General features: G+C 31.7%; 2 protein-coding genes across 7 annotated transcripts in view; one reads left to right on the top strand and one right to left on the bottom strand.

Annotated features, from left to right (window-relative positions):
- Window positions 1-2,948, bottom strand: part of LOC139485115 (uncharacterized) — a 29,296-nt gene extending 26,348 nt beyond the window's left edge. Inside the window, exon 1 of one of the 3 annotated variants that reach the window (XM_071269253.1) lies at window positions 2,788-2,948. The gene's annotated coding sequence lies outside the window, so the exon portion shown is untranslated. Of the gene's footprint in view, window positions 1-2,547 lie in introns of all 3 variants that reach the window. The other 2 variants (XM_071269256.1, XM_071269255.1) reach the window with 2 other exon arrangements.
- Window positions 2,949-5,772: 2,824 nt separating this feature from the next.
- Window positions 5,773-25,712, top strand: part of LOC139485117 (uncharacterized) — a 52,380-nt gene continuing 32,440 nt past the window's right edge. For all 4 annotated transcript variants that reach the window (XR_011655258.1, XM_071269258.1, XM_071269260.1 and 1 more), the window contains exons 1-4: window positions 5,773-5,989; window positions 14,955-15,245; window positions 17,749-18,027; window positions 23,153-23,455. Coding sequence is in view for 3 of the 4 variants with exons in the window: in XM_071269258.1 (XP_071125359.1) it covers window positions 5,938-5,989; window positions 14,955-15,245; window positions 17,749-18,027; window positions 23,153-23,455 (925 nt within the window). In the remaining variant the exon portion in view is untranslated. The remainder of the gene's footprint in view (window positions 5,990-14,954; window positions 15,246-17,748; window positions 18,028-23,152; window positions 23,456-25,712) is intronic.

A 25,712-nucleotide genomic window follows, 5' to 3' on the forward strand; every position in this document is an offset into this window, starting at 1 on the left:
TAGTCAAACGGTTGACCCTTTAAATACAAAAATACATCTACAAGAACATATTCTGAAACTTCTTAAATCCACTAACTTTTTTTTTAAAGTTTCAAGCTATGTATTGCATTAGAAAACATACATAGGTGTTAAAGAATGACTGACCAGGAGCCTGTTTAACAAAATACTATGGCTTGATCTGGGCGGAGTCTCTGATCTGGGTCACAAAGATGGCCATACGCGACGGCATAAAAGCAATTGCTTTAAAAAAACAGAAGCGAGAATTTCAGACATCGTGGATATCAGATTACCCCTGGATATCTATAGATGGAAATTCGGAAAATAAATTAAGTTTTTGTCTTATTTATAGATGAATTCTTATCTATAGATGAAAGGTCAACATAATATGTTGTCAAACTGGTAAATAGAAGGGACGCTTTAATTGCACATCAAGACAATAATACATTTTTTTGTAAATAATCAAGAAAAAAAAAGTGTGTCAGTTGAGAGAAACACCAAAAAATCAATAGTTAATCTATTATTTAGTTTACATTTCTTCAATCACTGTCCTCAAATTTAGTATAATTATTATGTACCTAGTGGCTACAATTTTATTCCCAAACTGCTGCAAAATTGTCCTTTACATGTCATTTCATTGGTTGGTTTGCTGTTAGGTTTCTGTCCCATTGATGTTAACCCATTTCCTACTTTTCTAAATTTTTGACACATATAAACAAATGGATTTCATTTGTTTGTAATGCACAATAGTGCTAAGTAAGAATCATATATTAGCTAACAAGAAATACTTCAATATTTATTGGCATCATCAGGGCAAGTAAAAAAATTTCCGGACAAGTTAAATTTTTAGTTTTACTTGCCCATGGACAAGTGCTCACAACAAATATTTCCACACCCCTGAAAATCAAAGCGATTTCTGTAATTTATTTCTTTTTTTATTTCAATTTTACAGCTACATGTATTCTCCTATAAGTTCAACAGAAAAAAAGGACATTAACAAAAATGTATGCTCCTTTCGAAGGCAGATTGTGAGCGTAAATGAACGGTGACCCCATTTTTTTATTTCATTTTTCTGACACTAAGTCAAGTAAATAATTTGAGAATAAATACATATACATGTATAATGTAATTTTATTAAGGAATACCCGTGATAGAGGGTTCGGGGGAGGGCGTTCCTGTTTACCAGTGTTTATATGTACATTTATGTATGTATGTACTGGTAAATGCCTCCGATATCCGAAGAACCCCTCCAAAACTGCGAGGGTACAGTGGCATCCATGTACACTCCCTAACGGGATTAATGGAGATGTGTCACTAACGTGTATGAAGTTAGAACGGTACGTTTTATCATATGACATTGGGTACAAGTCAAATCGGCACCTGGTCAAATCGGCACCCATAGAAAAAGTCAAATCGGCACCTGGTTAAATCGGCACCTGGTCAAATCGGCACTCAGTATAGTCAAATCGGCATCCAAAAATATTTGATATTATATATGTATAAATAATTTTAAAATGTATAAATTCATGATCTTTATTGGGGTTAGGATTTTTTATCATGCATTACATCATTAAAAAGCATCAAGCAGTTAGAAAACATAGGTTAATTATTTAATGTTTTCACAACATTCTATGACCGATGTTTTGGAAAGTTTTCTTTTCAATTAATTTTAATAACTTAAATCAAGTACATGGTTAATATGGTTGTGGTTCTAACTCAACAGTAGAATGTTAAAGGTATTTATTAATGTTTTATTTTTCAAAAACTTTATAAGAAACAAAGAAGCCCTTACACAACCTAATGTTTAACAATGAGACAAATAGAAGCAATAGTCAATAGAATGGAAAACTATGAGTCCCTTTCAATAATTCAAACTTTCATGCAAAATAATTAGCAATTCAAGGTGTTTTTTCAGGCGAGTTTAAACAGCATTAAACCAACAATCCTGCAAAATGTTCAACTGTTAAAAAGTGCATAAAAAATATCCAGTACCGTACCTCATATACATGTATCATTGCAAGGATTTGTATAGTGAGAACTATACAAATCCTTGATCATTGTATATATAGACAATAATAGTGCCTTGACTTGACATATCAACGATATAAGGATGAGGCTTATAAACTGGGAAATGCGAGGCTGTTAAAATATGCATATAAAGCAAATCTAACATGGGTGCCGAATTGACTACATAAAATTGAGAATGGAAATGGGGAATGTGTCAAAGAGACAACAACCCGACCAAATATAAAACAACAGCAGAGGGTCACCAACAGGTCTCCAATGTAGCGAGAAATTCCAGCACCCGGAGGCGTCCTTCAGCTGGCCCCTAAACAAATATATACTAGTCAAGTGATAATGAACGCCATACTAATTTCCAAATTGTACACAAGAAACTAAAATTAAAATAATACAAGACTAACAAAGGCCAGAGGCTCCTGACTTGGGACAGGCGCAAAAATGCGGCGGGGTTAAACATGTTTGTGAGATCTCAACCCTCCCCCTATACCTCTAACCAATGTAGTAAAGTAAACGCATAACAATACGCACATTAAAATTCAGTTCAAGAGAAATCCGAGTCTGATGTCAGAAGATGTAACATAAAGTGCCGATTTAACCAGGTGCCAATTTGACTAGGTGTCGATTTGACTATACTGAGTGCCGATTTGACCGGGTGCCGATTTGACCGGGTGCCGATTTAACCAGGTGCCGATTTGACATAATTCACCTCGGACATTCATGTAAACATGTATAACATGTTGATCCAGCTCCAGATTACGTTAAACTTACACAGTTACTGCAAGGCTATTAAAATTCAAAATGTCTGCTTTGTATTTTAAATTCAAATGGAATTAGGGGGCCTAGACATTCGAAATACAAAATTTTAGATGTAGATTATTTTCTGGTTGGATATTGTATGTAAAGGGGAAGGAAATTAGTTTAAAAGTGTTGTAATTTGTAGTCGATTTTCTGCCAACCAAGGTACACCTCCATTTACACTAAAGACCTGAAAGTGGACCTGAAAGACCTGAATAGGCCTGAAGATAAAAAATAAAGATGGGTGTTCGTCGATTGGAACGTGTGCCGATTTTAATTCACACCTTAGGTGATAATTGGATCATTAATCTAAATAAACATTTCATTTTAAATACTCTATAGATTGGATTATCACAAAATCTGGTTTATAAACGAACTAAAACATTGCTCGGTCACAAATTTAAGTATAAACTTTCCGAATAAAATATATAAGCATAAATCAAATAATTAGTGAATTCACAAGCGACGGCAAATGACATAGAAGTTAACAACTATAGGTCACCATAAGACCTTCAATAATAGGCTACATAACACAACCCTGAAGTACAGGTTCCTGACTTGGGACAGGCACATATACAGATTATGGAAGGGTTATCCTAGTTTAAAGGCATCCAACCTTTTTCCGAATTATGAATGTCTATGGTATATCCGGTCTCTTTGACTTATAAGTTTTGACATGCGAGTTTTTATTATCCTTTGATCTCTCCCGTCTTTTTTTATTTGTATCACTTTTCCTCATTGGAAAATAAAAAAAAAAGATTTGGTGTGATCCCAATGAGACAAATCACCAAATGACATCGAACATGTAAAGTTAAAAACCATATTTTTCTTCTATGTTTTTATTTTCGTTTGAGAAAAAAATAAGCGAAATTTCACACTCATTCAGATTTTCAATTCTCCTTTCAGATCAAAGTTTTGACACCCCAACGATATTTTTCAAAATCTATTTTTAATATTATCATTAAACTTAACTTTTAGTTGCACAAAATCTAATTTTAAAGTTGAAAGATATCCATTGAATATTAAAAAAAGTTATTGAAGTAAGAATAAGTCCGATCATAGATTTTCCTCGTACTGGCAAGCCAGGATTCCAGACTAATAAAAGAGGATCCGTGGATGAGGATCACAGAACATTTATTAATATTATGCCGTTAGTTTTCTCGATTGAATTGTACATGTTTTACATTTGTCATTTCGGGACATGTATCAGTGACGGTGAGCTGCCTATGCAAAATGGGCTTTGCTCATTGTTGAGAGTCATCAGATGTCAATGCTCCAGTTACTTCTGGTGTTCCACATGGAAAAAATCTGGTCCAGTTCTATTTCTGGTATATATTAATGACCAACTAGATATTTGAAATTCAGTAAACTCAGACTGTTCGCAGACAACAGCATCATCAAGTTACAAAAGCATCAAATCTAAAAAAAAATAATGTGATAGCCTTCAAGAAGATCTTGATGCTGCTGCAAATTGGGAAGAAGACTGGCTGACGGCTTTCCAACCTGACAAATGTACAGTTCTTACTGCCACAAACGAGAAAAATACAATCAAACATGACTACATCTCACAGCCATACCATAAAATCTGTCTCCTCCGCTAAATATCTTGGTATAACACTGCAATCCGACTTAAAATGGACCCAGCATACAAACAACATCATTGGTAATGCAAATAAAAGCCTAGTCTTCTAAAAAGAAATCTGAAAACATCCATCACAAATATTAAGTCTCAGGCGTACCTAGCACTTGTCCGACCAAAACTAAAATATGCTTGTTTGGTTTGGAACCCTCATACTGCTGAACAATGCAATAAACTTGAGATGGTGCAACGTCGGGCTGCTAGGTATGCCTGTAATCGTTATCACAACACCTGTAGCGTTACAGACATGCTCAATACTTTACATTGCCCTACCTTACAACAACGCAGACTTAAAACTAGACGTATAATGTTCTATAAAATTGTTGACCATATTGTCGCTGTACCATCAGAATTACTAATACCAACAGACAATAGAACCCGACAATTTCATCCACAAACTTACAGACACCTACTAACATTTAAAGACTGTTACAAATATTCATTTTTTCCGTTTACAATTACACAGTGGAATTTACTACATCCAGAGGTACATGTAGTACTTTCTCCCACTCTTTTGTTCTACAATATAGAACAGTAAACCTCGTAGTTATGTAAATAGTTTTAACCGTATATTTTTTAATTTTTGGCACTATTCTTTTGTAAATATTTATGTATTATTATCCTACGCACGCGCACCCGTTAGTAATCATAAAAAATCTGATGTATAAATGGATACCATTAGAAGAAGAAGAAGGCCGTTGACCTATTGTTGTTTATTTAGAAACTGTGTCATTTGGTCTCGTCATAAATAGTATAGAATAACGTAACATTGTACAATGTCAAAATATAAGTATCAATCTTAATGCAGAACCATTCGCATTCATATGTTATTATGTACGCACGTTTGATAATTTCATAGATCTTAAGTTAGGATTGCAATTAATATGTCAAATTGATCATCTTTGAGAATAAGTCATTCAAAGGATCGATAAACTTGCTTGGATGACATCTAAATTGTCTTGCTCTACAACAACATTAACGTAAAATTATGAATGATATTTCGCAACTTAAAATTATTCTACGGGTACACACAAACTTCTGAACCACACCTTTATTCGAACATTTTAACATATCACAGAAAATAAACGTTTCAATGATATACATGTAGTTCATTATAACACTTATGACTACTTGACTGTCCCCTCGAAGACGAAATATCAACCAACATTGATTTAAATCGAATTACCAAAGGGAACAGTAGAAAAGTAACTCTTTTTGATACATTTAAAACTAAGAGATAAAATATTTATAAAGTTAACGACCCGTTTCCTATAGATTTTGTTTTTTTTTGTTATTCAGATTTGACATACTTAACGATCATCCGAGCATATAAGTAATTCAGCAACGAAGAAAACATTTGCGTATTACTACGATTCAATTGATAGATGTTTGAATTTTCAAAACAATTTCAAGACTGATAATTAATTTATGCGTAAACTCGTCAATATTTGGTACGAAAAAAGAATAAATGCACAGATGATGACATGGAAGTTATTTATTTAACCCAAGCGTGTATGTTACTATTGGCTATTGCAGGTAAGTGTGATTAGCCCTTGTATGGGGATTACAATTTGTAAATTTGAAGAAAACTATTTGCGAGTAAAATCATAGCCTTCCTTGTTATGTTTTCGTCCCTCGTCCAGTTATTTTCAAATTTGAGATAACGAAGAACAATTAAAAACACGACAGTGCCTGAAATACACTCCAAGAAGCTATTTAGTTAAATTGAAACATATTAATTTATAGTGGATTGGGAACCAAGTTATTTCAACTTATATTGATCCCTTTCCACTTTGCGAGTGCGCGTGCAGTCTTGTTGCGGCATTAGGCTGCTTTTTTATGAAGCTACAAGGGTGTTTTTACGTGCAAGATATCTTTTTGGAATCTTGCATTATTATGTCGTCAAACTTGATAAAGATATATCACAAAGAATTTTTCAAAATGAAAAATGTATTTGTTATAGCTAACTTATATTAAGCATGAGTTTATTTGTCTGATTTCTTACCTTTTCCAATATTCCAGGGAATTTTTTAATATCAACTAGAAAATAACAAATATAGTTTGTAATTTGTAAAAAGCTAGATGTCAAAGAGAAAATTTATAAAGTATACAAAAAGGTAATAACATGTTTGATAATCTCGAATTTCATAGTTTCTTGCTTAGGTACTGGTAACGTGAATACAATATTGTATTTTAATAATGCAATTTCTTTGTAAGTTTTGTTTATATCGATAATCGTTATAATTATTTGTATCATTATCTTGGATTATCGACATGCGCTGCAGCCACCGAACATAGGCGGATCCAGGGGGGGGCCTGGGGGGCCCAGGCCCCCCCCCCCTTTCGTGGGAAAAATTTGGTTGATTACATAGGGAATCATTTAAGCATGACTGGAGTGGGCCCCCTCTTAGGTCAGTGAGCGGCCCCCCCCCCCCCCCCCTTATGAAAAGTTCTGGATCCGCCACTGACGATGATGTGGCGTTATCCAAAAAAAGGCATATAGTCAAGGCACTTAAACATGTTAAATAACGATTCCATTTAATTCGCATGTCTAATATATCAATTCCAAATACAGTTTAGATAGTTATTTTAAAACCAGCCGTGGACTACTGATTCGTCAGGTTGTACCAACCATGAAAATATTTGCTTCAAACGTCCTGTATCAAGTCAGGAATATGACAATTGCTATCAAATAGTTCGTTTATATGTATATTGGCGTTTGTTATTGGTGCACTTCAGTGTTTCTGTTGTTTCGTTGTTTTCCTCTTATAGTTAAATTGTTTCCTTCAAATTAAGTGTAACCCATATTCGTTTTCTCTCAATCGTTGACTATTGAACAGCAGTATACTACTGTTGCCTTTATTTACTGTTTTGTTGAATCGCTTGCCAATGAAAAAATGTAGATTCTCTCTTTACCCAGACCATCAGAGTTAAGAAATCTTGAACATTCCATTCCATTTGCTTTCGGTGTTGTATGACCAAAGCAAGTGTTTAAGTGTCCATTTTGTAATTTTAAAAACCGAAAACAGATTTTATAAAATTTGAATAAAAAGCTGCTGTAAATGTAAAGATATATGCATAATGTCTGTAAAATAAAACATTACAAAATAAGATTTGACCCACCAACCCAGCGATAAATAAATGGACAATTTCGTTAAGAAACATATACTTTTCTTTCCACCTTTTGAATCTCGATCAATAAATCAACAAAGCGTAGATAACAGAAAAGAACACATTTTTTTACAATCAAAACAATTACAAAAAAGCAAGAAAAGCGCCAAAGTTCAAAATAACGGTATTATAATACGGTGATTGAACAATGGTGGGATATTTCCCGTTCCCTTTTCACATATGTGACCTACCGAATTAGACTATAAACTGGGTTTGTAATAGAAACATAAATAAAGGCAACAGTAGTATCCGCTTTTCGTAATTCATAAATTGATCGAAAAAAACACAAATCCGGGTTACAAACTAAACCTGAGGGAAACACATCAAAAATACACACAGAGAAACAAACATAATATAACAATGACCATTTTCCTGACTTGGTACAGGACATTAAAAAAAATGGTGGGTTGAACCTGGATTTGTGGCATGCCAAACCTTCCGCTTTTATGGCAATGTTGAATATAACATTAAAATGACAACATTACACGACAGGACTACAATACAAATAACGGGAGAACATAAAGGACAGAGAACCACACGAATAATAGCTAACAAAAGGTACCAGGTTTAAAATTTAATACGCCAGACGCGCGTTTCGTCCACACAAGACTAATCAGTGACGCTCAGATAAAAAAAAGGTTCGAAAGCCACACATGAGCAACACGACAGGTGCCACATGTGGAGCAGGATCTGCTTACCCTTACTGAGCACCTGCGATCACCCACAATTTTTGATGGAGTATTTGTTGCCCAGTCTGTAGTTTCTATGTTGTGTTTTTTGTACAATTATTTGTCTGATTGTCTTTTAGCCATTGCGTTGTCAGTTTATTTTCAATCTATGAATTTGACTGTCTCTGTGGTATCTTTCGCCCCTTTTTTGTACTTGATATTAATCAGTTTTATATTCAAAGAGAACATATTTGAAGGATAACCGACAAAGTTATATATAAACAAATATACCATTAGAACATTTTAGTCATGTTTGAATTGAAAGTAAAGGTAATTTTAATCATCATATTTTCGCTTATTTTACATATTTGTATAACCTTGGTAATTCATCAACAAATGCTGTTAGACGTTTTTTAGCTATAATTTAAAGTTTAAATCAAAACATATCGATTTTCCATGACGTTTCATATTTTTTCATCTTTTCAGAATTTAAATTCAACTGCACACATCAAAATTACGTTTTGAAATTACCATGTAATCGCTCACAATTAATACGAGTAATGCAAACGAAAGTACACATTTTAGAGAACTTCAAAGGAACGTAAATCATGATTATTAGGGCATGCTAAATAGAGGGTTTTAATTAATACAGATATATTATTTGCGTCAGCTCAACATGCTTGTTTATTTGATATGTGAAACAAGGCAAAGGACTACAAATATAAAAACTCTCACATTTTGATATATTTTGGACTATTATACATAGATATTTACCCAGGGTCCAATTTTTCACTTTCAATAGCTACCGCGAATTTTGCGAAAATTAAACACACGCTTCCAAAAAACACCCGTTATACGACAATAGACAGGATTACATATCTTATAAAAAATTCATACATAAGCATTTATATAACGTTTCTACCTTACTAGATTACCTCAACTGTATCTTGCAAAACATTAATGCTTGTTTTGGTCCTCAATGCTTTTCAATTCATACTTTATTTGACCCCTAAACTTTTATTTATATTCGATCCTAAATGATGAGTCTTTTGTAGACAACACGCGCGTCTGGCGCAAATATAGAATTTTAATTCTTGTATCTATGATGAGTTTATAACTCATTTAAGGTAAACAACCACTAACAACTAATACAAAAAAGTATTACATATCTAAAGAATAGTTACTACAAATAGCTGTAACTTTGTCAATCAGTAAATGGTTTGGATTATTGTGGTGTGAAATGAAAACGTACGCTTGAGATCACTGTATTGGACCCTTGATAACAGTTTTTATTTTATTGATTGATACAAAGAAAGTTAAAACACGAAAATTTAGACACGGGTTCACATTTACCCTGTTGTCAGATAAGATATACTCGTTTTTTAATTCTAAAATTTTCAGGGAACCAAAGACTCTAATATATTCTAATGTACAATTAAAGGTATGGTGCATTTGTCAGCACCAGTCAGGATAAGGAATAATTTCGGCATTGAATGCCACCGACTTTTTTTTTAAATTTAAGAAAACAAAAACAGTTTAATGCTTGAAATTGCAGAATTTAACATAGAAATCAATGAGGCTTTGATTAGTGGAAACTATCCTATTAGGAGTAGTCTGACAAATTCAGTCTGAATGAATTTCACGGCGGTATATTAAACTTGACATTCTGTAAGGTTTGCTTTGACAGCTTTTGTTTTATTTGTTATAGTTTTCAATGTTTAAGATGATCAATTAAATTTTTGATATATTTCAATACTTTTTTTATGAGAGGGATAAGGAAGGGTCTGCATTAACGTGATAATTGAAATCCTTTTCAAGTAGCCCCTTGATCAGGTTTATGAGGACAATAATTACAGTTAACAATTGTAACGGCCGATAACACCAAAGACAGAGGCAAAGTGATGACAGTTGACAAATTTGTCCTGCTAGACCTAAAAAATAACAATAAACATGATTTAAATTGTTATATTTTTAAAACTTATGTAAAACCAAATTCCCAACTAAACAGAAATTTTCATATTCATTCACCGTTTTAAATTAAAAGAGGAATCCGAATTCCTCACCTGGGACCCTAGCTGTATTAAACCCCTATAATGTTGCGTATTTTACATGTTTATATAACCTTGGTATGTTTTAACAAGTGCTATTAAACGTCTACCATTTAAAATTTAAACTTGAACGTAACTTTTAAAAACATATCAATTTACCGTAACGTTTCATATCTTTTTCATCTTTTTAGTATTTTTATTTAAATACACATCTTTTAAATTCATATCCTTTTAATATTTTTCATACAAAGTCTTGTATCTATTATTTTTATCACCCTTTAAAATCCAAATCCAAAGGGGAGTTTGTCGCTTTACAATATTATCATTTTGTTACTATTTATAAGATAGAGGCTGTGGAGAACCTGGATGCCTGACGTGGAACCCTAGCTGTAAAGAATATTAACACCAAGTTTGTTTATAGTTTTACATATAGATATAGGAAGATGTGGCGTGAATGCCAACGAGACAACTCTCCATCCAAATAACAATTTATAAAAGTAAACCATTCTCTCTTTGAGTTTATACATAAGATCATAGCCAAAGATCCATAAGAAAATGAGGCGTTGATAAGCATTTTCATAGTGACTGACTATTTTCTTGTATTTCTCGTCATTATTTACTGTGTTTGTATTTCTTTGACGTTTTTAATTTTTAAAGTTATAGCTTCACTGAAAACAATAGCAAATAAAGGCAACAGTAGTATACCGCTGTTCGAAGGTCATAAATCGATTGATACTGATACAAATCGGGGTTACAAACCAAAACCGAGGGAAACACATCAACTATTAGAGATACATGTACACAACGAAACAACAGAAACACTGAAATGAACAACAACAAAAGAAAATAAAACACACACACAGAAACGAACGATAAGATAACAACTGCCATTTTCGTGACTTGGTACAGGACATTTTTAGAAAAATCTTTACCCAAAGAGAGTTGTTTATAGTCAATAGATCCTACAGATAAATAAAAGATAAATATTTCTCTCATGTAGACAGTACTTACTGTATTTATCTTTCTTTGACGTTTTTTTTTATTTTTAACGTTAAAGCTTCACTGACAAGAATAGCAAAAAAGGCAACAGTAGTATATCGCTGTTTGAAAGTCATACATCGATTGCGACAAAAACAAATCCGGGTTAAAAACTATAACCGAGGGAAAACACATCAACTATAACAGCAAAATAACGAAACAACAGAAAAACTAAAGTGAACAAAAAACAAAAGACAATGCAACACGTACAGAAACGACTTTTAGATAACAACTGCAAGAGAGACGTTTATGGCCACTATATCCTACTGATAAATAAATGATAAACATTTCTCCCACTTGGATTCGCTTTAGATATTGTCTTGCTGCTCATCATTGCTTGTCTGTGATGAGATAATTTTGAAGTAAAAACTGAAGGAACGCAAGAATGAGATATAACTTTCATAGTTTCATAGGCCCCTAGTCTGAAGATCATAGTTCACTCATTTAAAGTTTACAAAACAGTTTATATTTAAACAAACACTCTTGTAAGGAACAAACTGACATTTGTTGTCATACAGACGTTATCTTATTGATTTTTTCCGTGGTTACAGTGTTTTATCCACAATATTTCTCAAACCAATGTATAAATTGATTTAGTTTTTTGTTTGTTTGTTTGGTTTTTTTTTTTTTTTGGTTTTTTTTTTGGGTTTTCAGTTTTTAATGCTTTCGGCTTTGATTTGATTTGGATATCTAGCCTATTTTATAGGGTCAATAGAGAGTCTTCTATAGACGAAATGTCTAGTGGACAAAGCAAAAGCTTATCATCTTCAGTGATCTTGATTATCTTTTTGATATCATTATGATGTTCAAGTTGGTAGCCCCAAAGTTTATCTTTAATCATCCGTTTTCAATTAGTAGGCATAATGCTATAATTAATAGATAATAAGATAAATGAGTAGTGACTACTTTAAGCCTTGACATATTTATAATGTTTTCAATAATATATAATTATCATATACGTTTCACCATTCATTTCTGTTTGTTATAAGACACGTGCCTTTTTTCTTAAAAGGTCAAATGAAGTTAAAGGTTGAAGAGCATTGAGGACCCCAAGTTTCAAAAGTTTTTGTCAAATAAAGCAAATGTAATCTATTCTTGCGGCGAACACCACAAAGAGCCTTGAACTCATATACTATAGAAAAAATAATCGACCTGCGAGGTAAATTCAAAGTAGAAGTATAAAAACCCTGACAAAAGCAAACGTTAGACATAGTAAAGTATATCTACCAACGTAACGAATGAAACTTAATTGAACTTTCTTCACTTTTACACTGGATGAGTGTTACTTATTATTACCCAGTTTCTCATGTTCTTCTTGAGTACCTCACAATCAAAACAAGTTTAAAGTTTTTGCTGTTCTTTTGTCCAATTAATGCATGGTTACGTGAACCTGTAATAGTGTAATTTTATAACGAAGTAAATACTCAAATTCACAATTTTAACATATTACTACGCTGAATTTAAATGTTTTTTGGGGGGAATCAAATGACTTATAGTTGTATGTGTAAAGTGCTCGTATTAAATGTAAGAGATGAAGATAGAGAAAGGCGAAAAATGAACTTTAGAGATTATTTGTTATTTTTCTTTTCCAATTTAAACTAATCGAGTTGTAACGGTTGTCTAATTCTAATATATCATTCACTTTAGTTTCATAATTTGTCCTTTGATAAATTATTATTTCAACAATAAAGGTTTATGCAAACTGAATTGACAATGCTTATTTGAAATTCATAACAGGATGAAGAGGAATGTGTCTGTAGACACATATGCCCCAAATCAAGTCTTGAAAAAAGGAATGACGGACAGACGGACGAAGAACAAAATACGGAAAGACGGAAAGACGGAAGAACTGAAAGACGGAAGGACGGACATTTAACAAGACGGAAATGCGAAACGACGGTCGATGGAAAACGGAAAGACGGAAGGGCGGAATGACCGAAAGACGAAATGACGGACTGCCAAGTAAAACGATAAATGTCTTTGTCGCCCACGTCTAGGCATACAGACAGGAATTTGAATTTAACACTGTTAGTCATAGTAAAATTGAAGGATAACAGATATTTTGATAAGTTCAGTTTTTTGTAATACTTTCATATTTACCTGAGTCATATTAAATGTAGTATTACGAAATGATTATGAACCAGTCGAATTTAGTATCGACAAAAACGTAGGTCTTTACAACTTGAATTAGAATAAAATCATATACATAAAAGATGCAAAACAGACCACTGATATATTGAAAGATGACCCACCACAGATAAACTAAACAAGTGCCTATAAATATATAAAATATAACAAACAGATCTTATGCAAACACAAATTAGCATGCAATCTATAATTCGAATTTCAGGATAAATAATACTGTTTGCATGTTTGAATGGGTTATTTTGGTTTTTTTAATTAGAAACGTGTTTTATTGAATATCAAAATAATGATCGAGACATTTTTAAACACAGTTATTATTCAATTAATGACCAAGGGTTCTAGTACAATTGTATTATTTCCACATACAAAATATTTTGTTTTGTTTAATTAGTTTTCTTTTAATTATGTGTGATCCTTTTACATGAATTATCATGGATATGATCATAATTATAAATTAACTGTTTACAACCTCAGGAATAGATAATATTAGCTGCATTTGGCAAAAGTTTTAGGAATTTTTTATCCTTAATTCATTTCAAGTTCTTACTTCATTTGGCCTTTTTAACCTTTTTCTATAGTACGTAATGAGTTTTTTTGTATACGAAACTTGCAGCTGTTGAAAATACAAAATTTCAATCCTGGTATCTATGATCAGTTTTTTTTCCATATAGGGTTTTACATGTTGCATCTAAGATCTGTAAATGATCAAATTTATTTTTGATAAATTGATTTATTTCTTGAAAAATTTAACATTGCAGAGGCAAAAAATAACAGTATCAAAATTTAGTGGTATTTTGCGACTGAAGCGTTTCAACAAAGACATGTTTTCGCGTACCGTATATAACTAGATTGACTGATTGTATCCTATTCCCAAATGTTGCATTTTGTTCAGCTAAATGATGATTCCCATGTCTGGTTAACCAATTTTGTCAATCAGTTGATTGTAACCAGTTGTTTTTTTTAACAATGACTATTATGTAAAGTTTAGTGCCAAGATGAATTACACTGAAGCCAATACTTGACTATAGTCTAAACATTTAACATTTATACAATTTAATTTGAATCTAAGATGAAAATGACTTTAAGGAATCATATTTGTTTCATCGTAATGTTTTGTTTTTAAATATTAGTAAATGTCAGTATGGTTCGTAAGTTCTTATACGATATGTACATTAGAGTTCATGCGAGAGGAACATCCTTTTTTTCGTTTAGCTAGATCAACAAAAAATAAAGCTTCCCTTCCCCAAAAACCATAGCATGCTGATATTTTAAAGTTATACATGTAGTTTAAAGTCCACCCTCCTAACTTGTTTAAGCAAAGTATTACTCTGTGATTGATTTTGAAATTCCATGTACTTTACAAACCAATAATGCTTTAATGTTCTAATTGGTTACACAATTAATAGATTAATGTTAACATTCTGATGATAGGTGCTGTAACTACTGGACATTCTGAAGAAATAAATGCCAAAAGTGGTAGCAATGCAACACTTTCATGCCCCTGGACTGAAGACTCTGTCAAATGGTATGGTATTTACGGTCATCAGTACAGCTCAGGGAAATCTATTCTATCGAGTTTACCGCCATCTCTGCAATACAGATTAGATATCTGGGAAAAAGATGGGTATAACTTAATGATCAGAAATGTTTCAGAATATGATGAGGGACAATACAAGTGCAGTAGTAGCAATGGTACAAAATACATAACCATGTTTTTGATAGGTAAATAATTGTACAATATAGTTTAATTAATATGAGTCAACTAAAGAAACACAATTTCTCGAGTCCGTATCTAATAACGATAAAGTAGTAATTATACAAAGCAAAGACAGCCTATTTTACTAAAGAAAATAAATCCGAAAGAAGTCGACATATACTTTCCGGTTATCCTCTTGTAAAAGTAGAAATAAACTGCTCTTTGAACATGTATTACCGTAGATATCAATTTTATAACTGTGTAAGCCAAACAGCGTTTTGTCAGACAGACAGTGCATGTATTAGTTTGTGAGGCTCATCATATGATAAATTCTATATATGTTTCTAATTGCAAATTTTTTTTTCTTTTTAGCGGCCCTTTAAAAATTAATTTGTATATAAAAATCAAAGTAAGACTAGTCTTTATATATAAATTACCCTCTACGTCATCCTAAACATTACCAACATAACAACAATGTAACGATTCAAAAATATGTTTCTCCTTTCAAATACTGATCTATTTTTAACATAAATTAATACATGAACTATTTCATCTGGGTTTTCCATGCTTAATTAGTTATCAAAGGTACCAGGATTATAATTTAGTACGCCAGACGCGCGTTTCGTCTACATAAGACTCATCAGTGACGCTCATATCAAAATATCTATAAAGCCAAACAAGTACAAAGTTGAAGAGCATTGAGGATCCAAATTGTTTGCACCTTTCCTAAGTCAGGAATCTGATGTTTAGTGGTTGTCGTCTGTTTATGTGGTTCATAAGTTGTTCTCGTTTCTTGTTTTTTTATATAGATAAGACCGTTGGTTTTCTCGTTTGAATGGTATTACACTAGTAAATTTTGAGGCCCTTTATAGCTTGCTGTTGGGTGTAAATCAAGGCTCCGTGTTGAAGGCCGTACCTTGACCTATAATGGTCTCCTTTTTTAAACTGGTACTTCGATGGAGAGTTGTCTCATTGACACACATACTACATCTTTCTATATATATTAACAACGTCAGATCAAGGTTGAACGAATCAATAGGATTATATCAAAGTATGCATAACACTATCACATATAAAATCTTTGTTTAAACAAAAGGAGTAGCTAGGGGCATTAAGGCCTAGTTTTGCCTCAAGAAAATAAAATGTTTGATAACCATTTCAAATTGGCACATAATGGTTAGAAATGCATCGGGTCAAGAAATATAAATGAAAAAAAATAAATATTTCTATCTGATGACGTCACAATTACGTCATAATATGTATTGTTTTCACAAAAAACGATGAAAAAATACAGAATTTATGCAGTTTTCTATCTTTATTTCCGTTTTGGAAACATCCTGCGCAGCCAAGAAACAACTACTTTTTTTGTAAATGTACTTGACGAGCTCAACGTAGATTCAACGTTTCTGATGAATTCTGAATGTTTAATCTTTTTGCTTATTCGCAACCACAACTGCAAATAAGATGGTTAGGAAAAAAATAAATACAAACCAAACACACATAATTAAAAACAACTTGTCGGGACAAATCCAGTTTTATTCTAAAAAGGGGCGTTGCAGCATATATGCCATACAAACGCATTGTCAATAGAGATATAAAGAATATCAATTAATTTAAATGTATACAAAGCATAAGGTAAATACTGTTATTAAATCTGTTGAAAAACTTCTGCGTTTCAATTAAAATCACTAACGCATATCGGGTGACCTGATTTAGGGAACATAATTGCACTTTACTGATATTCGAATAATGACAAAGTATAGGAGTTTAATGTATTAAAAAATAGCTATCATACACAAAAATCGATTATATAATATTTTGTTTTGCAATATGACACTTTTTGCAGCTAAAAAAAGAAACCCGTTAATCATAGATAAGGCTTGCCTTTGTGTTTAATCGCTGGGGGACGAAATTTTGTTTGAACAAAATGATTGAAATGACTCCTCAAGTAATAGTAAAATGAATTGTATTGATTGTCGCAAACGAAAAAGGTAAAATAAAAAAAAATACAAGTTAGACGTTAAGCTAGCAATAACACAAGGTTCAATTCACCATTTTCTCCATAAGAAAATGCTTGTACAAAGTCAGGACTATGATAATGTGTTTGAGCTTTTGATTTTTCCATTTGATTAGGGACTTTCCATTTTGAATTTTCCTCGGAGTTCAGTATTTTGTGATATTAATTTTTAATATAAACAAAACTGGAAAAAAATTTAAAGCTTACAATTCCTTAATACCGAAATGGAACGTATCAAATCAGAATTATTTTTTCCATTTAACCATCCAATGCATATTTAAAGGTTTTTTTTCTGAAAAAGAAAATGCATTTCAAATTTATAATCATACAGATGTATATATCATCGTGATAAATACGTATCTCTTAGTCTTTAGCTTGAACGCATTAAGCATTTGGTATTTTAAAAATAATATCAAGGCAGATGTAGCTTGAATACATTAAGCATTTGGTCTTTCAGAAATAACATCAAGGCAGATCGTAGTTTTTTTGTCTAATTTTATTTTCAATTGCAGCCCCACCAACAAGCGTTTTATTTGATAATGTGGTCCAACTATACATAAAAGGCAACGAAGATCAACTGATGAACATAACATGTAAAAGTGTTGGTGGACACCCTCTGCCAAGTCTGCAACTTTCAAAGAATGACCAACTTTTAGCAACAACAGATAACAGAACACTTGTATACACAATGCAACCATCGAGAATAGATGATAGAAGCAATTTGAGTTGTACGGCCAACCACTCAGAATTAACAATTCCTTTAAGTATCGAATCAGTTTTATATCTCAATCGTAAGTTCAAATTACTTAAGTTTGAAAGCCAGTGTCATGTCAAATATGTAGGTAACCTGCAAAATGATAACGATAATAACTTTTAATAAAAACTAATTATCCCCTTGAATATGCATAGAGGATGATTCATAGCAACTTGCAAGACACTCATATCTAAGCTTTGGCATTACAGTGAAATATTTACTATATAATGCATTTGTATGCAATACAGAAATGTCGGATTTTAATACCTGCCTAACAAACCGAAAAATATCGTCCGAACTATATAGTTTTTATATTACTTGTTTAGGAATATTAAGTAACCGTGGAATAGAGACCATATATTTACAGCTGACTATCACATCACTGACATTGTTTACACTACAAACTCCTCAGAGTCTGAATTGACCAGTTTTTGTGCTCAACCAGTAAAATCGAGCACACATTTTACTCGACTAGTCTCGACATTGTCTCGACTGTACTTAACTGTACTTAAGTGTACTCGACTAGGTCTCGACTTTACTTAATTAGTCTGATTCAGTACTTGATGATCTTTGTGTAGTCTGAAATGGTCTTGACCAAGGCTCGACCTGTCTCGACCTGTCTTGACTAGTCTCGACCTGTCTCAACTAGTCTCGACTCAGTCTCAACCAGTCTTGACCTGTCTCGACTAGTCTTGACCTTCAAATTTAGTTTTGACTGGTGTAAATCAGCCCCTCTAACTAAATTAAATATTGATCTTACAAAATTCAAGCTTATTAGGTAGTTTGATTTATTGCTGTGAAATGAAAGAATTTAATTTTACAATATGTAAAAATAAAAATTATTATATAAAAATTCAGATAGGCATCTTTAATTTTTTTAATACCTTTTTCAAATCAACTTGGATATTCATCAAACTATGCAGCTATCTTACATATATATCAAGCTTACTGAATCCCATTTCATTTAGTTTTTTGTTGTATTGCTGTAAAATTTAACAATGTTTAAGAATTAAAGTAATCTTGGTAAAAAAAGCTAGGATTTGCAATTCGGACAAAATAGAGATAGTACATTTTAATGTTTTTAATAACTTTTTCAAATCAACTTGGATTATCATCAAACTATGCAGATATCTTAGATATATATCAAGCTTACTGAATCCCATTTCATTTAGTTTTTTGTTGTATTGCTGTAAAATTTAAGAATTAAAGTAATCTTGGTAAAAAAAGCTAGGATTTGCAATTCGGACAAAATAGAGATAGAACACTTTAATTTTTTTAATAACTTTTTCAAATCAACTTGGATTTGCATTAAACTATGCAGCTATCTTACATATATATCAAGCTTACTGAATCCCATTTCATTTAGTTTTTTGTTGTATTGCTATTAAATTTAAGAATTAAAGTAATCATGGTATAAAAAGCTAGGATTTGCAATTCGGACAAAATAGAGATAGTATACACTTTAATTTTTTTTAATACCTTTTTCAAATCAACTTGGATTTTCATCAAACTATGCAGCTATCTTACATATATTAAGCTTACTGAATCTTATTTCATTTAGTTTTTTGTTGTATTGATGTAAAATTTAAGAATTAAAGTAATCTTGGTATAAAAAGCTAGGATTTGCAATTCGGACAAAATAGAGATAGTACACTTTAATTTTTTTAATAACTTTTTCAAATAAACTTGGATTTGCATCAAACTATGCAGCTATCTTACATATATATCAAGCTTACTGAATCCCATTTCATTTAGTTTTTTGTTGTATTGCTATTAAATTTAAGAATTAAAGTAATCTTGGTATAAAAAGCTAGGATTTGCAATTCGGACAAAATAGAGATAGTACACTTTAATTTGTTTAATAACTTTTTCAAATCAACTTGGATTTTCATCAAACTATGCAGCTATCTTACATATATATCAAGCTTACTGAATCCCATTTCATTTAGTTTTTTGTTGTATTGCTATTAAATTTAAGAATTAAAGTAATCTTGGTAAAAAACGCTAGGATTTACAATTCAGACAAAATAGAGATAGTACACTTTAATTTTTTTAATAACTTTTTTAAATCAACTTGGATTTGCATCAAACTATGCAGCTATCTTACATATATATCAAGCTTACTGAATCCCATTTCATTTAGTTTTTTGTTGTATTGCTGTCAAATTTAAGAATTAAATTAATCTAGGTAAAAAAAGCTAGAATTTGCAGTTCGAACAAAATAGAGATAGTACACTTTAAGTTTTTTAATAACTTTTTCAAATCAACTTGGATTTTATTAAAACTATATAGCTACCTTGGTGATCTTACTAAATCCCAGGTTGTTATGAAGTTTTAAAACATTTTTTTGTCAAATTTAATGACATGGCACTATACATGATTTAATTACATCAGTACACGTGAGTTTTACAGGTAAAAAGAAAGCCCTACTTTTCTTAAACTCGTGTATTACTTATCTAGTGAATTAAAAGCCCTGCGATTTAGATTTAACAGGATGTTGCAACTTTGAATAAATGTTATTTAGAATTTAAAACTCTCTGGTAGATGTGATCTTTTTAATAAGTTTGCCCCAAGCAGAAGGTATTGTTTTATAAATCACCACAAATCAGAAGAACTATTTTAATAATTTCTAATGTTTCATCCCTTTTTGATATATTTATATAGTGTATATCAAAAGGAATAAAACATTAAAGGAATTATATAACTATTTTATATATACTTTTTCCCAAATTATGAGAGAAGATATATTTCTAATATCATAGCTTTTTGACCTAGGTTAATTAAATTCTTAAATTTGACAGAAATACACCAAACAAAATAACAACCTATGATTCAGTAAGATCAATATATTGCAAAGCCATCTCTATTTTGTCAAAACTGCAAATCTTAGCTTTTTTTACCTAGATTAAATTAATTCTTAAATTTGACAGCAATACAACAAACTTTATAACAACCTGGGATTCAGTAAGATGAATACATCACCAAAGTAGCTATATAGTTTCAATAAAATCCAAGTTGAATTTAAAAAGTTATAAAAAAAATTAAAGTGTACTATCTCTATTTTGTTCGAACTGCAAATTCTAGCTTTTTTGACCAAGAGTACTTAAATTCTTAAATTTTACAGCAATACGACAAAAAACTAAATGAAATAAGATTCAGTAAGCTTGATATATATGTAAGATAGCTGCATAGTTTGATGCAAATCCAAGTTGATTTGAAAAAGTTATTAAAAAAATTAAAGTGTACTATCTCTATTTTGTCCGAATTGCAAATCCTAGCTTTTTATACCAAGATTACTTTAATTCCTAAATTTTACAGCAGTACAACAAAAAACTAAATGAAATGGGATTCAGTAAGCTTGATATATATGTAAGATAGCTGCATAGTTTGATGCAAATCCAAGTTGATTTGAAAAAGTTATTAAAAAAATTAAAGTGTACTATCTCTATTTTGTCCGAATTGCAAATCCTAGCTTTTTATACCAAGATTACTTTAATTCTTAAATTTTACAGCAATACAACAAAAAACTAAATGAAATGGGATTCAGTAAGCTTGATATAGATGTAAGATAGCTGCATAGTTTGATGCAAATCCAAGTTGATTTGAAAAAGTTATTAAAAAAATTAAAGTGTACTATCTCTATTTTGTCCGAATTGCAAATCCTAGCTTTTTATACCAAGATTACTTTAATTCTTAAATTTTACAGCAGTACAACAAAAAACTAAATGAAATGGGATTCAGTAAGCTTGATATATATGTAAGATAGCTGCAAAGTTTGATGCAAATCCAAGTTGATTTGAAAAAGTTATTAAAAAAATTAAAGTGTACTCTCTATTTTGTCCAAATTGCAAATCCTAGGTTTTTATACCAAGATTACTTTAATTCTTAAATTTTACAGCAATACAACAAAAAACTAAATGAAATGGGTTTCAGTAAGCTTGATATATATGTAAGATAGCTGCAAAGTTTGATGCAAATCCAAGTTGATTTGAAAAAGTTATTAAAAAAATTAAAGTGTACTCTCTATTTTGTCCAAATTGCAAATCCTAGGTTTTTATACCAAGATTACTTTAATTCTTAAATTTTACAGCAATACAACAAAAAACTAAATGAAATGGGTTTCAGTAAGCTTGATATATATGTAAGATAGCTGCATAGTTTGATGAAAATCCAAGTTGATTAACAAATTAAAGTGTGCTATCTCTATTTTGTCCGAGTTGAAAATCCCAGCTTTTTTTACCAAGATTACTTTATTTTTAAATTTTACAGCAATACAACAAAAAACTAAATGAAATGGGAATCTAGTAAGCTTGATATATATGTAAAATAGCTGCATAATTTGATGCAAATCCAAGTTGATTAGAAAAAGTTATTAAAAAAATTAAAGTGTACTATCTCTATTTTGTCCGAATTGCAAATCCTAGCTTTTTTTACCAAGATTACTTTAATTCTTAAACATTGTTAAATTTTACAGCAATACAACAAAAAACTAAATGAAATGGGATTCAGTAAGCTTGATATATATGTAAGATAGCTGCATAGTTTGATGAAAATCCAAGTTGATTTGAAAAAGTTATTAAAAAAATTAAAGATGCCTATCTGAATTTTTATATAATAATTTTCATTTTTACATATTGTAAAATTAAATTCTTTCATTTCACAGCAATAAATCAAACTACCTAATAAGCTTGAATTTTGTAAGATCAATATTTAATTTAGTTAGACGGGCTGATTTACACCAGTCAAAACTAAATTTGAAGGTCAAGACTAGTCGAGACAGGTCGATACTGGTTGAGACTGAGTCGAGACTAGTCGAGACAGGTCGAGACTAGTCAAGACAGGTCGAGACTAGTCAAGACAGGTCGAGACAGGTCGAGCCTTGGTCAAGACCATTTCAGACTACACAAAGATCATCAAGTACTGAATCAGACTAATTTAGTAAAGTCGAGAACTAGTCGAGTACACTTAAGTACAGTTAAGTACAGTCGAGACAATGTCGAGACTAGTCGAGTAAAATGTGTGCTCGATTTTACTGGTCGAGCACAAAAACTGGTCAATTCAGACTCTGAGGAGTTTGTAGTGTTATGAATGAGTTAGCCTTTAAATGCCAGTGCGTGCATTATATATTAATTAAACGTGCTTGTTAAATGAAATCTTTTCAGTTCAAACGGAAACAGTTGCAATGGAAACGATCCCCACCTTATACGAATTTGATGTTTTGAATGCATCGTGTCTAGCGACTGGTGGTAGACCTCCAACATCTTTTGAATGGAATTTGCTTGGTGATTACTACAATAGCTCCAACGAAGATGTCGAAAATATAAGTCCGACTGATACATACAATGTAAAATCAGTTTTGAGCCTGGAAGTGAATAGGTCATTTGATAAACGTAAACTTACTTGCAGGGCTTTTGACAGCATTGATAATGACGGTGTTACAAGGAGTCAAATGCTTGAAGTTTATTGTGAGTATATATCATGATCAAACGTTGTTTTTCCCAAAACAAATCTTCCATAATATATTACTATTCAGATAAAAATTTACGTACCTTTGTTGAATTAAACTCTTTGTGTAAAATTTAATGTGTTTTTGAAATGTTGCTTCTTAGATATAAAAGATTCACTATTTTAAAGCTAAAATCATTCAGTTTGTATTCAACTGACTTTCAATTTCAATTTTGGAAGTCAATGTATAAGTCAGTACCAGAATCTATGACAAACGAGACGATTTTGATTTTGAAATTAAAAATTTCCCCTACCTTAGTAGCAATATACCAACTTCACCTGCTCTTACTCAGACTTTGTTAAACGTCATCAGTGTCCGAGTAGAAAGTTGATGAACCACGGGCATGTCAAAGAACGTCTCGTCCTTTTTCTAAAAAAGTTCATCGGAAGGTACAAAGACCTTGTTGATAAATATTTCGTATCAACTTCACAAATAATACATGATGGTCTTGATGTATAGATTCTGCGTTATGATTTTGTTTGTCATCTTAAGAACGTGCTATATTGTTCTTTCATTTGTCTTTGTTCTATTATTAATATTACTTTTACTGTTGGATTGTTTTATGTGATATCCATTGAACGTGGCTCGGTACTTAAACATCCCGTCAATGTGTTTGTATTATCTTTCATTTTTTGCTGGTGTGTTCTGTAAATGCGACTTTTTGTGTTTCTTTGGTTCTTATAACTTGACTCTGTTCTTTAAAAGATCCCGTCAGTATGATATTGTTCTATTATATGTAATTATGATATATTTCTAATATGAATTAGAAAATACGTTGAACCACAAACGTCAAAAGTATTCAATCGCGTAGTGGAATGAACTGTTTGTGGATTCTTATAAATTATATACAACTTTTGGACTATTTTAAATAACGGTCTATTTCTGAAATGACTTCTTACATACTTTTGATTTCTTAACCCTGTATGCCAATATTGCCCATGTGAAATCTTATAATCGTTTGTATATACATTGAACTACAAATATATGTGACGTATAAAATTTTCTGACGTCAGATACACGAATCAATGAATGTGTTTGTAGATAGATGTTTTTGTGTTCTGTTAAATTGTTCCTTTTTAAATTGTTACACGATGATAACTGATGTAGCCGTATTTCGACTATTTAATTTATTATGCCTGTTTAGTTCACGCATCATTGTAAATATAACGGAATTTGATAAGACTGTACCAAGTCAGGAATATGACAGTTCTTGTCCATTCGTTTTTGATGTTTTTTGTCATTTGATTTTGCCATGTGATTATGGACTTTCCTATTAGATTTTCCTCTGAGTTCAGTATTTTTGTGATTTTACTTTTTAAACTTAAGTGTCTATGGGGTATCACTTATTTCAAGTTCGCTGTAATAAATGTGTTTAATATAGTCATCAAACCAGACACACATTACCGATCTGCGAGTACTCTATTCTATTGAATAGATTAAAAATGAATAAAAAAAAACATTTGTTATGCTTGTCAATGAGACCAACTCTCCACAAACAATCGAATGTTACAGAAATTTACAACTATAGGTCACCATACGGCTTTCAACGATTTGGGCAAACCATATCGCATAGTCAGTTTTAAAATTCCTCGAAATTACAAATGTAAAACAAGTCAAACAATAAACTATCCGCCTGAATAAGGTACAAAATATTCATTTGCCTTCTTTTTAAAAATTAGTATGATGTGACATGCTTAATTTGACTCGTTTCAGGCCTAATCCCTGGGTTTTGAATTTTAATTACTTGAGGAGCCGTAATGTTTGGTTAGAGAATCGGAATACTAACACAAAGGCTCCTGTTTCGATCCGCGTTTCGGGGAGAAATTTCAGGGTGTGAATGTTTGCCCCCCCCCCTCCTCTTGTCACCATTTGCGAAAATGGTCTTGAGAAACGATGATAGTCCATCGGAAGAGGACGATAAAAAGCTGACCCGTCTTAAGAGAGAGCCATATCTCTTGCACGTAAAAGACACCCTTGTTGATTTTCGAAAAAGAGCAGGCTAATGCCACTACAAGGCAACACTCGCATCTGCAAAGTGGAAAGGGATTACTATAAGATGCCATATAAAAAAGGAGATGTATTATGATTGCCAATGAATCAACTCTCCACAAGAGACCAAATGACACCAACGGCCTCGAAATGACAATGTAAAACAATTCAAACAAGAAAACTGACAGCCTAATTTATGTACAAGAAATGAACGAAAAATCAAATAA

This window comes from Mytilus edulis, chromosome 8 (assembly GCF_963676685.1).
Source record: "Mytilus edulis chromosome 8, xbMytEdul2.2, whole genome shotgun sequence".
Lineage (NCBI taxonomy): Eukaryota > Metazoa > Mollusca > Bivalvia > Mytilida > Mytilidae > Mytilus > Mytilus edulis.